The 15,308-nt window shown below is 42.9% G+C and overlaps 2 protein-coding genes across 2 annotated transcripts in view; one reads left to right on the top strand and one right to left on the bottom strand.

Moving 5' to 3' along the window:
* The window catches only part of LOC132566704 (methylcrotonoyl-CoA carboxylase beta chain, mitochondrial-like), a 170,793-nt gene that overhangs the window by 151,581 nt on the left and 3,904 nt on the right, over window positions 1-15,308 (bottom strand). The window lies entirely within an intron of this gene.
* DIRAS3 (DIRAS family GTPase 3) lies at window positions 1,282-5,652 on the top strand. The gene is made up of 2 exons (XM_060231978.1): window positions 1,282-1,401; window positions 4,736-5,652. The coding sequence occupies exon 2, from the start codon at window positions 4,802-4,804 to the stop codon at window positions 5,396-5,398; it is 597 nt and encodes a 198-aa protein (XP_060087961.1). The 5' UTR covers window positions 1,282-1,401; window positions 4,736-4,801; the 3' UTR covers window positions 5,399-5,652.

Below are 15,308 nucleotides of genomic sequence, written 5' to 3'. Positions count from 1 at the left end.
GTCAACCAGTTACAGAGTCACCTGACAGTAGTAGGATCCAAACCACATTTTACCAACTTGTCAACAAGAATATTATGAGGAAACTTACCAAAAGCCTTACTGAAATCAAGATAAACAATGTCTACAGCATTCCCCTGATCCAGCAAGGTAGTGACTTTGAAAAAAAAGATTAGTCTGACATTACTTGTTCTTGAGAAACTCTTAGTAATCACAGCCATCCTTTCTAAATGCTCAAGGACTGACTGACTATTTGTTCTATACCTTTTTCAGGCATAGATGTCAACCTGATGGGTCAGTAGTTACCCAGATCCTCCTTTCTCCCCTTCTTGAAGATGGTGACATTTGCTCACCTCCAGTCTTCTGGCACCTATTTTCTATGAATTCTCAAAAATAATGGCCAGAAGCTCTGAAATTACATCTGCAAGTTCTTTTAGGGAGGAAGGGACCTGATGAAAGCCATTGCTTTGCAGTAGGATGAATCATGCATCCAGATGGGATAAGTTTGATGAAAATAGCTATGTACTGAAGCCTATGCAGTATATTGAGACTATGAACTACAGAAGGGTTTTTTTAAATTGTGTTTTCTATAGAATAGATTATCATATTCCTTTTTGCTGGCTTATCATTGCATTTGTGATTGCAGGGGTTTTTTTCTTTTAGCAGCATGGAACTATTTAAAATTGTATATATGAAGTGCTTTTAAAATTACCAATAGCTGCAAATTAAGGACAAGTTTTCGAAACCTCAAGGGTGCCAATTTTTCCCCTGACGGCGGCTTTGCCTTTGATATTTGCTTGAGAAGACTGACATTTAGCAGATGCAGCCTGTCTATGCGCGGGGATTGCAGGATACTACTGTGCTGAGATGTTGTATTAATGGTTTCAGATGTTGACCGAAATTGGCGACCGTCTCTAAAATCTCAACCAGGAAATATTTTCTGTTTCCCTAAACACAGCGTCAGCCTGTGTTTTGCTCTTGCCAGCAGCACAATTAGGCTCAAGATCTTGAGAGAGACAGGAAGGGGGGGGGGGGCGACGGAAGATCAACCGGTGATCCAAAGTGGGAACTTCCCCCTCTCGAGAGGAAAAAGCGGGTCCCGGCAGGTCCTCCTCCCCGAAGGAGACGTTGTTCTTCTTCTGGAGCAGCTGCACAGCTGGGATGTTCCAGAAGCGGAACGCGCCGCGAAGGGGCAGCCGGAGCTTCCCCAGCCCTGCGGCGGGGCCGGGCTCCGGAGAGCTGCGTGACTGCCCAGTCCCTGCCTCGGCGTTATGGTGCCTCTCTTCTCTGCCCAGCAGGGGCTCGGAGGAGCACATTGGCAGGGAGCGCCGTCCCTCGTCACGCTCGGCAAGCAGCACCGTGCGCGGTTTTCCTCCCAAGCGGCTGGACGAGCCGGCGTTCGAGGTGAGCTCCCTTCATCCTCGTCCCCCCCTCCCCAAGGCACAGTGCCGGGGTCCCGTTAGGAGCTTTGACGGCCTTGGCATGGGTGGGGTGCTGGGCTTGGCGGCCGGCTCTCCCTGTTGGAAGGCCTGTGTTGGGTGCCGGCTTGAAATGGAAGCACTTGTTGAATGCGGGTTTGGCATCCAGATATGAAGTGAATGAAGCATCCCGGATCCTGGTGCTCCTTGTAGTTGCCAGGGGAGGACCAGTACAAAGCAAAGGCAGTTAAAAGTCAGCTACTCTCATTACTGTTTTTCGTTTTTTAAAGATGCATTTTTACATCCCTGTTCTAAATATGGTTGCTTGGAAGCAAGTCCTATTTGTTTCGATTAAACATACCCTTCCATAAGAGGGGTAGGATGGGCTGTTTCTTTTGCAAATGGCTTTGCCAACTTTCTTTTGTTTTCAACAGGAGAACATGATGAGAGGGTGAGAGCATATGTGATCCCAAAATTAAGCCTCGTTTTACAAGTCCAGATTCAGTATCTTTCTCCCACTGGATTTCGCCACAGCTGGGTGAGGAAACTGCCAGAAGGCAATACTTGGGGCAGTGTGACACTGGAAATTGCTTTTGTATTCAGGGGTAGGATAAAAATATTGGCTCCTGCTCTTTCTTTCTTTCTCCCTCCCTTCCTCTTTGCATTAATACAATTGCGTGATGAGGAGGAACAGCAGCAGGTGACGTTTGCCCTCCCAGCAACCACATGGTAGGAGAAGCTTCATTTAATTGCTCTTGTCATACAGTTGTTCACTGCAAAAGAACCCTGCTGGAAAAAGTGTTGGTTGGTCTGTACTTGTATTCATTCCCAATCCTGCAAGCATTATTACTTTCCAGAATGTTTTCTTGTGTATCCTAGCAACAGTATCACATAAATAGTATTTATTGATAGTATAGGCCAGGGGTGTCAAACATGCGGCCCAGGGGGCGAATCAGGTCCCCAAAGGGCTCCTCTCAGGCCCATGAGCAACTCAGAGTCATCTGCTTCCTTCTCCCTATATCTTGCTTCCTTCTGCATCACAGCTTGCTTTGCCAGGCTTGCTCAGTTGCCCAGGAGCTAGAACCTCTATTTTCTCCATTGGCTGAGGCTCCTCCCTTTTTTAAAAAACAAATCTTTAATTATGTTTGTCTGTGTCCTTTATAAAGTTTATACCTGTTCTACTTAATCTTAAATAGGTACACACATGGCCCGGCTCGACAAGGTCTCATTTATGTCAGATCCGGTCCTCATAACAGATGAATTTGACACTCCTGGTATAGACCCTTTTCCAAACATTTCAGCTGCTCTCCATGTCTGGATAAAGTGGTTTGCAACTGGGGTAGGGGAGATATTTAGTCTAGGACTTTTGGCTGTATTTCTAATATTGCTAATGGTGGAATTTATTCCCCCTCCCCCAATAACACAGTGCTGTGATCCTCAACGTAGTATCCACTGATGTTTCCTGGTGGCCTATGTGCTTCTTTTCCAAAATGAGGATCCAATCCTGACTCTCATCCATTTCACTGAAGTATTAGGTACTTCTGAAGAGACTAGGGTGCATCATTTGGGTGACTGCCAGGAACCCCCAATCAAAAACAGCTCCACCCATTATAGGAAGATGCTTGGCTTGGAATGTCTCATTCTGAAATTGTTCCTAGACCCCATGGCAGCCATTTTTGGTTGAGATGTTCCCCTACCTGTTCTAAAAATTCAACCAGTGCCAATAGGTTTCACTAAAGTCTAGTAGCTAGGTTCTAGCTTTTACTATGTCTTAGCACAAAAACAAAGACCTTTGAAGTGACTGCAGTAACAGTAAAGCTAATAACTTCACTATTAAAACTATTTTAATCATGTTTATAAAGTAGTGCTCCAGTTAGGGAAAGGAATACTCTTTCCCCCTAAAATTACTTACCACACTTAGGTCTGACAGTTTGTGTAGAAGGTACTTCTGTGTTTTATTAGTGTTTGGCTAGTAGTATCAGAATTGGAAAAATCCCAGTTGCCTAAACATCCTGACATCAGGGACCTGGAATATTTTTCCAATCCTAGCCACAGCGGGATGCTATTTTCTTGACAAGAAAATATATCTGATATTGCCTTCCCAGTAAGTTTCATCCTTAGTGTAGGATGGAAGCTGGAGCTCACCTTTGTGTCTTTAAAAGCATATTTGAAGAGTGACTAATCCATGTACAAGGTCTACTTACTGTGGTGCTCTGAGGGTATGTGCAGTCCATGGCTTTGAGTTTTCTTAGAAGTCTTGAGGAGTTCAATGAAGTTTACTCTGGTTAGGATTGCACTCTAAAGGTGGTTTGTGAGATGCTAGGAATATTGGCTTACAGGCAGCTACTGCAAGAGGATTCTTGCATGGGCTGACTGTTACACATGATTCAGATGACTCCATTAATCCTTATAATGGTTTCTAGGACATATTCTGATTTATAGTAATCTTAAATTCCAGACTGCTTTATATGTCCAGAGTACTCCAGTATTTGTAGCATGGAGAGCAGAAGCCCTTAAGAGACATTGCTGACCATGTTTCTTCTATGAGCAGTAGAATATGAGGAGCTGGTATAGAGGAACAATTAAGAAATCCTAGATTTAAAAAAACCATGGTTTCCCAAGTCAGTGATCGCAGCAGCACAAATTGAATACCATGTGCCAATCTTTTCTTTCCTAAAGGAGGCCAAATGTGCTTTACTGCAAGACAGATCTGTTTGCAATGCTGGCTCCTTTGCCTGCCAGTTGACAGCTGTGATTATGCCAGAGAGTGACACACTGGGCTTGGATGTATTTGTTTGCATGTATCATCCTGTGAGATGCAGTCAGACTGATGCACCTGTTACTTCTTGAGATCCATTGTGGACAGGCTCATAAATCAGGGAAGGGGCTTGAAGTGATAAACCGTGGGAATTAGCAGCCAGCCCACCTCTCTGCTTTAAATGCCAAAGGTAGAAAATAAAAAATTGTTCTGTTTGTGGGGAGGATGATCCTCACAAGTCTTTGTAGAGGCACCAACAAGCATTTGCACCAGCTGCAGGATGCTCTGTTGCTTGGGGACAGAAGAGCATTAATGAGGCAGGCTGGCTGATCTCCACTCTGATGGGCAATTATAATCTTATTGCTCCTGATGGAAGAGCTTTGCAACTGCTGGAGACTAGCTATTTCACTTTGAACACAACTGTTTCCTACAAAGTATGAAATCATAGGTCTGGCTTGGTCATTCTTATATTTGGGGGGGTAGAGATTTTAAATGTTTGTTTACATATTGTAACTTAATGTTGTATAACTTAACGTTACTGTGAACTCTCTTTCCTTGACAGGCCTGTTTCCCTCAGGGGTATGTAAGCACAAAGGACTTTGTCTTGGTTCCCAACTGAATAAGCAAGATGCCAGAACAAAGTAATGACTATAGAGTGGTTGTGTTTGGTGCAGCAGGGGTTGGTAAAAGTTCTTTGATTCTTCGTTTTGTAAGGGGAACCTTCAGAGAAACATATATCCCAACTGTTGAAGACACTTACCGCCAGGTGATCAGCTGTGACAAGAATATCTGCACTCTTCAGATCACGGACACCACTGGAAGCCACCAGTTCCCTGCCATGCAAAGACTCTCCATCTCCAAAGGCCATGCATTCATGCTGGTGTACTCTGTCACTAGCAGGCAGTCGCTGGAAGAACTGCAGCAGATCTATGAGCAGATCTGTCAGTTCAAAGGAGATATACAGAAGGTTCCTATCATGTTGGTTGGAAACAAGAGTGATGATACTCAGAGAGAGGTGGATGCCAGTGAAGGTGAAGTCCTCGCCAGCAAATGGAAGTGTTCCTTCATGGAGACATCGGCAAAAATGAACTACAATGTGCAGGAGCTTTTCCAAGAGCTCTTAAATTTGGAAAAGAGAAGAAGTGTAAGTCTTCAGGTAGATGGTAAGAAATCCAAACAGAAGCACAAGAAAGATAAACTGAAAGGCAAGTGCTTGGTGATGTGAATTGCTGAGATCTGAGCCTTCTGGGAGATAAAACAGAAACACGAACTTAAACTTACAGAACATTCTCATGTGCACTTGAAAATTGTTGGGTATTAGAGACATTCAGAGAAAAATGGCTTTAGGGTTGGGGGCGGGGTTATAAGGCATTTGAATATTTACTTGGTGAAAGTTTTGCATGTTTCTTTTTACCAAGCAGCCTTCTTAGGATGTAAACACCACCACAGTTGTCAAACTCCCTCCATACAGCAACCATTCTTGGCTACTATAAAACAAGAGAAGCAATTATAGTCAAGTGCAGGCCTTTTTGCTGGATAAAAAGCAACAGTAGTCATCTTACATCTGCATGTAGTCATATTTCTAAAATATGTCTAATGTGTTATAGAGCTTGTTATGCAAATACGTGCAGGAACAAATGATTCTAAGCTTGCATCATAACAGGGCTATAGTCCATAAGCCCAGCACAATATTTTTGCTTGCAGTTTATATATATGTCAAAAAACAAACAAAAGCCTTCAGACATACACAATCAGGGTAAATTTGACCGATTAAGTGGAGAGTTCTGATCACTTGTCAGTTTTTAAAATGTATGTTCAGCAAGGGAAAAAGAAACTGCATTCCTTACCAAAGACATGCTACTTATTTTATGTTCAATGTTAAAATTCCATGTGTCATGTATTGGCAATGATTTTATGTGAATTATTAAAATGAATTGAGTATTTAGTATATATTTACTTATTGATTCCTCCCCTTTTTAAAAAAAACTATTCCTTCTTCTGTACCTTTAAGGGAGCCTGATATTTTAGCATCTCAGGTCATTTTGTAATATAAATGAGACTAATTCAGTAAGCTGTAATTTGTCTTGAACATGCCCCCTTGTCATAAGTGGGAATAGAGCCAGAGTTATGCTTGGGTGGTTGTGGAATAAAGATCTTGCCTAGAATAAATTGTTAAATCCAAGAGCAATTCTGTTTTCAAAACTGCAAGTTGCCTTGTTGATCCATTAGGAAGAAGACCTGAAAACTGTAGTAGGACAATACATTTATTAAGACCAACTAAAAGTTACAAAGAAATGAGTAAGCTTTTATCAAATTCCAAATTAGGCTAGACTTTTTTTTTTAAAGTGAGTGTGGGAGAATACCCATGCTTTTCTTTTCTGGCAGCCTTGGGTTCAGCTTGAGATCTATTTGCACCAAGCATGGCTTAAAAGTTGTACAGCCATATTGATACAAAAACAACAGCAAAATCTGTGTTAATACCAGGGCTTTTTGGGTAGAAAAGGCCCAGCAGGAACTCATTTGTATATTAGGCAACATCCACTGACATCACCATTGTTTCACATAGGACTTTTAAAAGAAAAGGCCCAGCGGGAATTCATTTGCGTATTAGGCCACACCCCCTGATGCCAAGCCAGCCGGAACTGCGTTCCTGCTCATAAAAAGCCCTGGTTAATACTTTTAAAAAAAACCTGCTTTAAAAAAGCGCCCTGGTTAACACCTTATACTTGAACCAACAAAATTGACACTGAACATTGTGAAAGCTTTCAAGTTCACCAGAACTCTTCATCTGACAGCAGTGGGGTGGGGGCTTTCCAGTGTTTTGCACTGTGTCACATGTATGACCATCTACCCATTGGATGGAAGTCTTGGGTGTATGCTCAGTGCAAAGAGCTCCTGGTTCTTAGGGAATGAGTTTGCACCCCTGAGGCCAAAGTGGCTGACCTGGAGAAGGAGAGATAGTCAGACACATGGAGAAGACTCTTAGGGACTTGTTTCCCACTCTAAAAATGGCAGCCCCACTGCTGTCAGAGAGCATGAGGGTCGAGAGGAAAAGGGCACCATGCTGAGGTTAAGGGGAATGTCCCCTCAGAAGAGACTGCTTCTTCAGTTGGTGAACGGATATCCTTTTGCTCCAAGGAACCATCCCAGGGCAGGGAGGGAGGGGGGCTCTTCGTAGTTGGTGATTCAATCCTTAGGCAGGTAGACAGCTGGATGGTAAACCCATGTACTGACTGTATGGTGACTTGCCTGCCTGGTGCGAAGGTAGTGGACATTACACGTGTTCTAGATAGGCTGGTAGACAGTGCTGGGGAGGAGCCAGTGGTTGTGGTACATGTTGGCACCAACGATGTGGAGAAAGGCAGCCATGAGGTCCTGGAGGAAAAATTTAAGCTGCTATGCAGGAAACTCAAGTCCAGGACCTCCAAGGTAGCCTTCTCAGAAGTGCTGCCTATTCCACACACAGGGCTGGAGAGACAGACACAAATTAGGAGTCTCAATGCATGAATGAGATGATGGTGTAGGGAGGAAGGGTTCAAGTTTGTTAGGCAGTGGGATGCTTTTTGGAACAAGCGGGAGCTGTACAAAAGAAATGGTCTCCACTTGAAGTAACCAGGCTGCTGGCAATGAAAATCAAAAAGGTAGCAAAGTAGTTTTTAAGCTAAATCTTGGGGGAAAGATGACAGGAGGTTCAGGATGGTTCATCTCAAACAGCTGTTTACTGGAGGCTTCAGTCTCCAATTGAAAGGCTTCCTCTTGGGATGGTCTGTGTTACTTTATTTTATTCTATAACTTATATCCCGCCCTTCCCACAAAGTGGCTCAGTTGGCAGCACCTCGTGAGTAGAGACGCTCCGTGGCTTCAGAGTCACCAGAAACGGGGAGGGGGCGAGGGGAGGAGGGAAACGTCTGCTGAGCACTTCATTATTCCCTATGTGGAGATCGATTCTCATAGGGTATAATGGAGAACTGATCTGGAGGTTTCGGGGGAGCTGTTTTTTGAGGTAGAGGCACCAAATTTTCAGTATAGTATCTAGTGCCTCTCCCCAAAGTACCCCCCGCCAAGTTTCAAAACGATTGGACCAGGGAGTCCAATTCTATGAGCCCCAAAAGAAGGTGCCCCTATCCTTCATTATTTCCTATGGAAGGAAGACATTTAAAAAGGTGTGCTGTCCCTTTAAATGTGATGGCCAGAACTCCCTTGGAGTTCAATTATGCTTGTCACACCCTTGTTCCTGGCTCCACCCCCAAAGTCTCCTGGCTCCACCCCAAAAGTCCCCTGATATTTCTTGAATTGGACTTGGCAACCCTAGGTGGGAGTTAGTTCTGAATTTCCTGCACTGTGCAGGTGGTTGGACTAGATGACCCAGGAGGTCCCTTCCAACTCCATGTCTCTATGACTAGAGTTGCCAACTCCAACTTGGAGATCTGGAGATAGTACCTGAGGACAGCAGAATTCAGAGAGGAGAGAGAACCTGTAAGGTATGGGGAGCCATAGAGCGGGCCTTCTAAACCTCCTGTGTATTTTGGAAGAATTGATCTCTGTACGCTGGACATCAACTATAATTCCAGGCCTCATGATTCATCTAAGTGGTTGCTTGAGATGGCAATATATTGCAAAAGTATGAGTTCAGCATTACTTAATCTGAGATGTGCTAGAATCCCTTAAATTGTTGTAGAAGATTCTAGGGCACAATTCTCAGAATACACACTGAGTCCAAGAGTTGAGCTTCAACATTCTCTGTAACATTACATCCCAAAACACACTTTCCCAGACTGCACAGTCCAGCTGCTTGGGGAGACAAAATGTCTGATTTGTATTGTTTTGTGCCCCCCCCCTTTATGTATAAACAGAGCCTACCAATAATTTTTGTACATATATGATACTGTGATGTCATGTGCATTTTGAGCATACACAGTATTAGAAACCTATTTCATGCACAAAAATTAGTGAAGGCTACAGCTGTTCATTTGTCTTGTCTTATAAGTGAGATGCAGTATAAAGACGACGTGTGCATATTCGGAGTACTATTAGGCTGTGTTCAAAAAGAGTCATTTACCTTCACTATGCCTAAAATATTAGGAAAATTTTTAATTGAACACACCAGTGACAATGTCAGAAATCATCCACAGCCTGAACAGGCAGTAGCATGCTCATTTTCTTAGCTGGAATTAATGGAGATTCAGTACATAACAAGCCTCCATCCTTTGTATAGAAGCAGCAATATATTTTCCTTTGTTTTTTAAAAATCTATTTGGCTTGAGTAAATCAGAGAGTAATAATTAAAATATTTGTTACTCCTTTATTTTTAACTCACTAAGGCCACTCCTTGAACACATTTTGGTTCACTTTAACTGCTCCACCATTGTCCAGGTATTAATTGGTCTATCTTTCCTTTGTTTAAAAGGCAGGACGTATGCCTGTTCAGATCTGAAATTGTGTATACTTTTACATGCATCTATACACATCCAAATAACTTTGATGCACAAAACAGGGAAGAGACTTCTTTGTGCTGGCCCCACAGGATTGTACACTGTCCAAAAGACTCTCATCCTCTAAAACAAATGAGCAAAAAATGTAGATATGCAAAAAAAGAGAGGAGAGAGCAAATTAAAAGCTCTGACAAAGGGAATGAGTGGGATAATGATAGGGATGAAGGTCCTTGATAATAAGTTTTTTTTAAAATTTATACCCCGGCCTCCCCGCCGAAGCAGGCTCAGGGCGGCTCACAAGGCATGATATAAAATATCATGGTATAACAATAAAACAAAGTAGTACAATCAATATAAATTATACAATATATAAGTTAACATTAAAATCATTAGTCTAAAAACAGTATAAAGGTGCTACAGTCGCCGTATATACAAGATGGCTTGATGATAATTCCAGGTTCATTTTAAAAGGCTAGTTGGAAGAGGGTGGTTTTGCAAGCCCTATGGAACTGATTAAGATCCCGTACGTCCCGCACCTCTTCTGGTAGCTGATTCCACCATTGGGGTGCCTTTATAGAGAAGCCCTGCTCCCTAGTTGTTTTTAATTTGGCCTCCTTGGGCCCAGGGATTTCCAAAAGATTTTGTGAGCTGGAACACAGTGCTCTCTGGGGAATATATGGAGAGAGGCGGTCCCTAAGGTAGGCAGGTCCTCGGCCATTTAGGGCTTTAAAGGTGATAACCAGCACCTTGTAACAAACTCGGTAGACAATTGGCAGCCAGTGCAGTTCCCGCAGCCTAGGCCGCACGTGTTCCCACCGAGGTAGTCCCACTAGCAGTCTGGCCGCTGCATTCTGCACTAGCTGCAGTTTCCGAGTTCGGTACAGAGGCAGCCCCATGTAGCGGGCATTACAGTAGTCTAGCCTCGAGGTGACCGTTGCATGGATCACTGTTGCCAGGTCGCGGCGTTCCAGGAAGGGGGCCAATTGCCTTGCCCACCTAAGATGGAAGAAGGCGGATTTGGCAGTGGCTGCTATCTGGGTCTCCATTGTCAAGGAAGACTCCAGCAGCACTCCCAAGCTCCTGACCTCACGCACTGGTGCCAATGGCGCCCCGTCAAAAGCTGGAAGGGAGATCCCTCCTTCTGGACCGCCGCGACCTAGACAAAGGACCTCTGTCTTCGCTGGATTCAATTTCAGTCCGCTGAGCTTAATCCAATCAGCCACGGCTTGCAACGCCTGATCCAGATTTACAGGGACGTCACCAGTTCGGCCGCCCATCAAAAGATAGAACTGGGTGTCATCAGCATACTGGTGACAACCCAGCCCATACCTCCGGGCAATCTGGGCATATAGATGTTAAATAACATCGGGGAGAGAACTGCCCCCTGGGGCACCCCACAATTAAGTAGGTGCCTCTGGGACAGCTCACTCCCAATCGCCACCCTTTGTCCCCGGCCTTCAAGGAAAGAGGAAAGCCACTGTAAGGCTAACCCCTGAATCCCTGCGTCGGCGAGGCGGTGGGTCAGCGGCTGGTGATCGACCACATCGAATGCTGCCGATAGATCTAACAGCAGCAATACCGCCACACCGCCTCGATCCAGATGTCGCTGGAGATCATCCATGATAGCGACCAACACTGTCTCTGTCTCGTGGCCCGGGTGGAAGCCGGACTGAAAAGGATCTAAGGTGGAAGATATTGCTCTAAAATAATCTCAGGAAGGTAACATGTGTTTAAGTGTCTCAAGGAAAGAAAAATGGGAAGTAGAATGCTAATCAGGAACAATCAGGAACTGTGATGAGATGCAAGCCAGCCCAGCTCCTTGAGCTATGTTTAGCCCCTGATTGCCCAATTAGGTTTAATTGCAGACATTTCTACTTTTGTAGCTGATACTTAATCACCATTTTTACATGGATCCTGAATAGTGAGCTTACAGGCAGGACTTTGGGCTCCAGTTAGTGGCTAAAAAGAAAGGACACCTGTACATGGGTGGCAAAACTTCATGCATTTGTAACTCCTAAAGCTTTTCTAGTTGTGGCGATGCAGTGCATTATAGATTGTAAGTAGTTGGGATGCCACATGTTGAAAGCACATTTTTCTCTTTTCTGTATGGGTGCAGATTTTATGTGGTGTCATATTCATTAATTCAGGGACACTTGCAAGCCATGTTTGGATGTGGGAAACCTAGCTGTAGCACAAAGAGGGAGACTAGACTATATGTTGCCTTTAGCTATACTGCTCAATGACTCATCATCAGGGAGAGGCAACTGGAATCAATAAAACTAGTAATGGACTATCAGAGTCAGAGGATGAGTCAGACTCAGGGACAAGGGAACACACAATGTCAACAACGCTTCTATTTTTAGCACTGACCCTCTGGGAAAGATTAGCACCTGTAATCGTTTTCATACAATTGTGGGACTTCCCTTTGAAACAGGCCAGACCATGGAAAAATCAAGCATGTCTCTTGTCAACTGTATGGTATCATCACAGATGCATTGATGCTACATGCCCTCATGTATCACATTTCCGCAGGGCCTGTAAGACATATCTGTTCAGGCAGGCTTTTAATAACTAGATGGAGGTGCTTTTAACATCTATGGGGGTGTGTGTACTATCTACCCCACAATATCATCACAAATTAATCCAAAACAGACAGAACACCATCTGAACTGTATTTAAACTGTTTTAATATTTTAATGTTTTATTGTTATAATGCGAATTTGTCATCGAATTGTGACTGTTGTTAGCCGCCCTGAGCCTGTCTGGGGAGGGAGGGATATAAGTGCAATAAAATAAATAAATGTAACATTTGTACACAAATAATATGGTAACAGAATAAGCACATGTGTGTGTGTGTGTGTGTGTGTATATATATATATATATATCAAAGGATGTTTGGAGGTGTGTGTACATATATATACACACACCTCCAAACATCCTTTGATTTGTTCTATATAGTTATAAACTGCCATAAGAAATTCAAAGTCAGGAGCAAAAATGCCATTCTGCTCTTCCGGATCAGAGTACTGTTTAGTTGAAATGGTGTTCCTGTAAGATGTAAAGGAGGAGATATTATATACTTGAACTTTTAGTTTTTAAAAACAGTTTCCATTATCAGGGGTGTCAAACTCATTTGTTACTAGGGATGGATCATAAATGGGACTTTGTTGGGCCAGGCCATGTATGCCGTAAAATGTAATGCCAGGTAGCAGAGATACAAACTTTTATAAAGGATAAAGACAAACACAAAGATTTTTTTAAAAAATTAAAATACAAACATGCTTAAAACCCTTGTGATATTTTATTTAACAGTCTCTGATAACTGACACCTCCCAACCCCCCCCCCTTAAAAGATGCCTGCCTAAAATGGAAAGGTGGGGGAATAGTGGGATTTGGCAATGTAATTTTAAAATAAAACAACAAGAAAAAATACAAGATCACAGCAGAAATGAAAAATATAAAATGCTCTGAGCCTTGGAAAACAAGAAATGAATGGGCAGTGCAAGTTTTCCCCCCATCCTAGGTCTACTCAGAGTGGCAGTAGCTCTCCAGTGTAATGTCCCCCTTTGGCTGTGGATTTCCAGGTTAGAGTACTGACTCAGGTCCATTCAGCAGAGTCAAGCTGGCTCAGAACATCAACCATTTATTTGCAAAGAGAAAACTCCAGCAAGCGACAGCTTCAGCTAGCAAACAGAAACTGGAAAGTGCAACTACTTGGGCTCCACTCCACTGAAACATATTGCAATGCAGATAAAGCTGCAAAGAAAAAGAGAAATGGATTTTCCATTAAGATCTCTGGATCCAGACAGACTACTCTGGGGCTGGAATGAGAGACCCCAGAGTGGAATGACGGTCCCTGCAAGTAGCAGAAGCATTCTGGAAATGAAATGAGGCCCCCAGAGTGGAATTCCATTCCCAGGACACTGCTGCTACTTCCAGGAGCTGTCAATCCACTCTGCACCCTGTCATTTCAGTCAAAGAACACAGATTCTATTGTTAGGAGCCATCATACCACTCTGGGGCTGTCATTCCAGCCCCAGAACATTGTATCTATTGCTAGAAACAGTCCCAAAGTAGTCTATCAGGGCTCAGAGAACATAATGGAAAATCCATTCTGCATTTTCTTTGCAACTTTGCAAACCCAGAAGAGCTTCTTGCCAAGCAGGCAAAGATAAGGCAGAGGGAGCTGGGAACTTCAGCAGCCTGGAGTTTCAAATGGTAAGGACAGGTGGGGGAGGGGAAAAAAAAAGATCTGTGAGAGACATCAAAGTCCTGGGTGGGCCGATTCCATCCTGTGGGCCATAAGTTTGACACCCCTGGACTAATACATGTCATATTATATGATCATTTTCATTAAGACAAAAACAAAGCAAAGCAGTAGTAATTATACTGAAGATATAAATCATCTATGAGTCTATGTAATCATCAGTCATGGTCTTTTCCCCAACAACTAATCCATAAAACCATAGAAAAGTGATGGCAAACCTTTTAGAGACCGAGTGCCCAAACTGCAACCCAAAACCCACTTATTATGCCCTTCCTGAAGCGACCAAAATCAAAACCTGCAGTTACCAAAACAACCTGCAGTTATCAGAAGGCTAATACATACTCACTAATAAGTTTTAAGACCTCGTAGATAAACTTTCTTAGATTAAAATAAACTTTCTTAGATTGTTTAGAAAACAGTTTACGAGACTCCAAGTTTCTCTTCAAACAGAAGGCTTCAAATATAGTTAGAACGGCAAAACAAGAGATTACATTAGTACAGTTGCTCTTATAGTTCCTTTAGACTTAAGAATACTCCTTTAGAAGGCTTAAAATATATGGATAGAAAATGGTTGGATAAACTTAGCACATTTAAGGAAACAATTACACAGTAAGAGTTCAGTCAAGCACAAGCATAACATACAATAAAGCAATAATGAAAAATATGTCCCAACTTATCCCTATTAGTCTACATTTTCCCATTTAGAATCTAAGTCCCAAATTCCATTCTATAATAGAGATCTCCAGTATAAGAGCTATTGGACTCATGGCTTGACCATGAAGTCAGCCCAGGGGCTAAGTCCCAGTTAGCTTGGCATGATTGACACAGTGAGAGCCTCTTGTGCAGATCAGCTGTGTGAGCCAAAAAATCCACAGCTTATATAGGCTCCAGTGACCTCATACACACATCTACTGGGTCACACAGCTGTAAACAATTTCATGGTCAACCATCAACAATCAGAGCTAACCAAGCAATCATGGCTGAGAGTGCCTTCAGGCAACCATTACTTTCAACCCAGTTTCTGGGTTTTTGCAAATGGCTGCCTCCTCCATCTTGTTTTCTCCCATCCTGAATAAACTTTTACACAGTAACCATTTTAAGCCTTTAGATAGTGTAGTTCTATGGTTCTGAAAGACTGAGACCTCTGTGGCCAAATTCTATAACTGCATCCAAGATCAACAGCTTAGAGCTGCTGAGAGCAATTATTGCTGTTTAGAGAAATATGAATGCTTAATATTGCTGAAAAGCTTAGGACTCTTGTCAATTCATAAAGAGTAAGTTTAAAAGTATGTTTAAGACCATAAAGAATATGGTTAGGATCATAAAGAAGGCCAACCCAAAATAAATTCCGCCACACCACCATCCCACAGTATTAACACAAATGATTCTGAACAAGACAGAACGCCATCTGAAATTGTATTGAAATTGTATTTAAA

Source organism: Heteronotia binoei, chromosome 2, assembly GCF_032191835.1.
Source record: "Heteronotia binoei isolate CCM8104 ecotype False Entrance Well chromosome 2, APGP_CSIRO_Hbin_v1, whole genome shotgun sequence".
Taxonomy (NCBI): Eukaryota; Metazoa; Chordata; class Lepidosauria; order Squamata; family Gekkonidae; genus Heteronotia; species Heteronotia binoei.
Note: the sequence above shows the minus strand (reverse complement) of the source record. Positions and strands in the feature narration are given on the sequence as shown.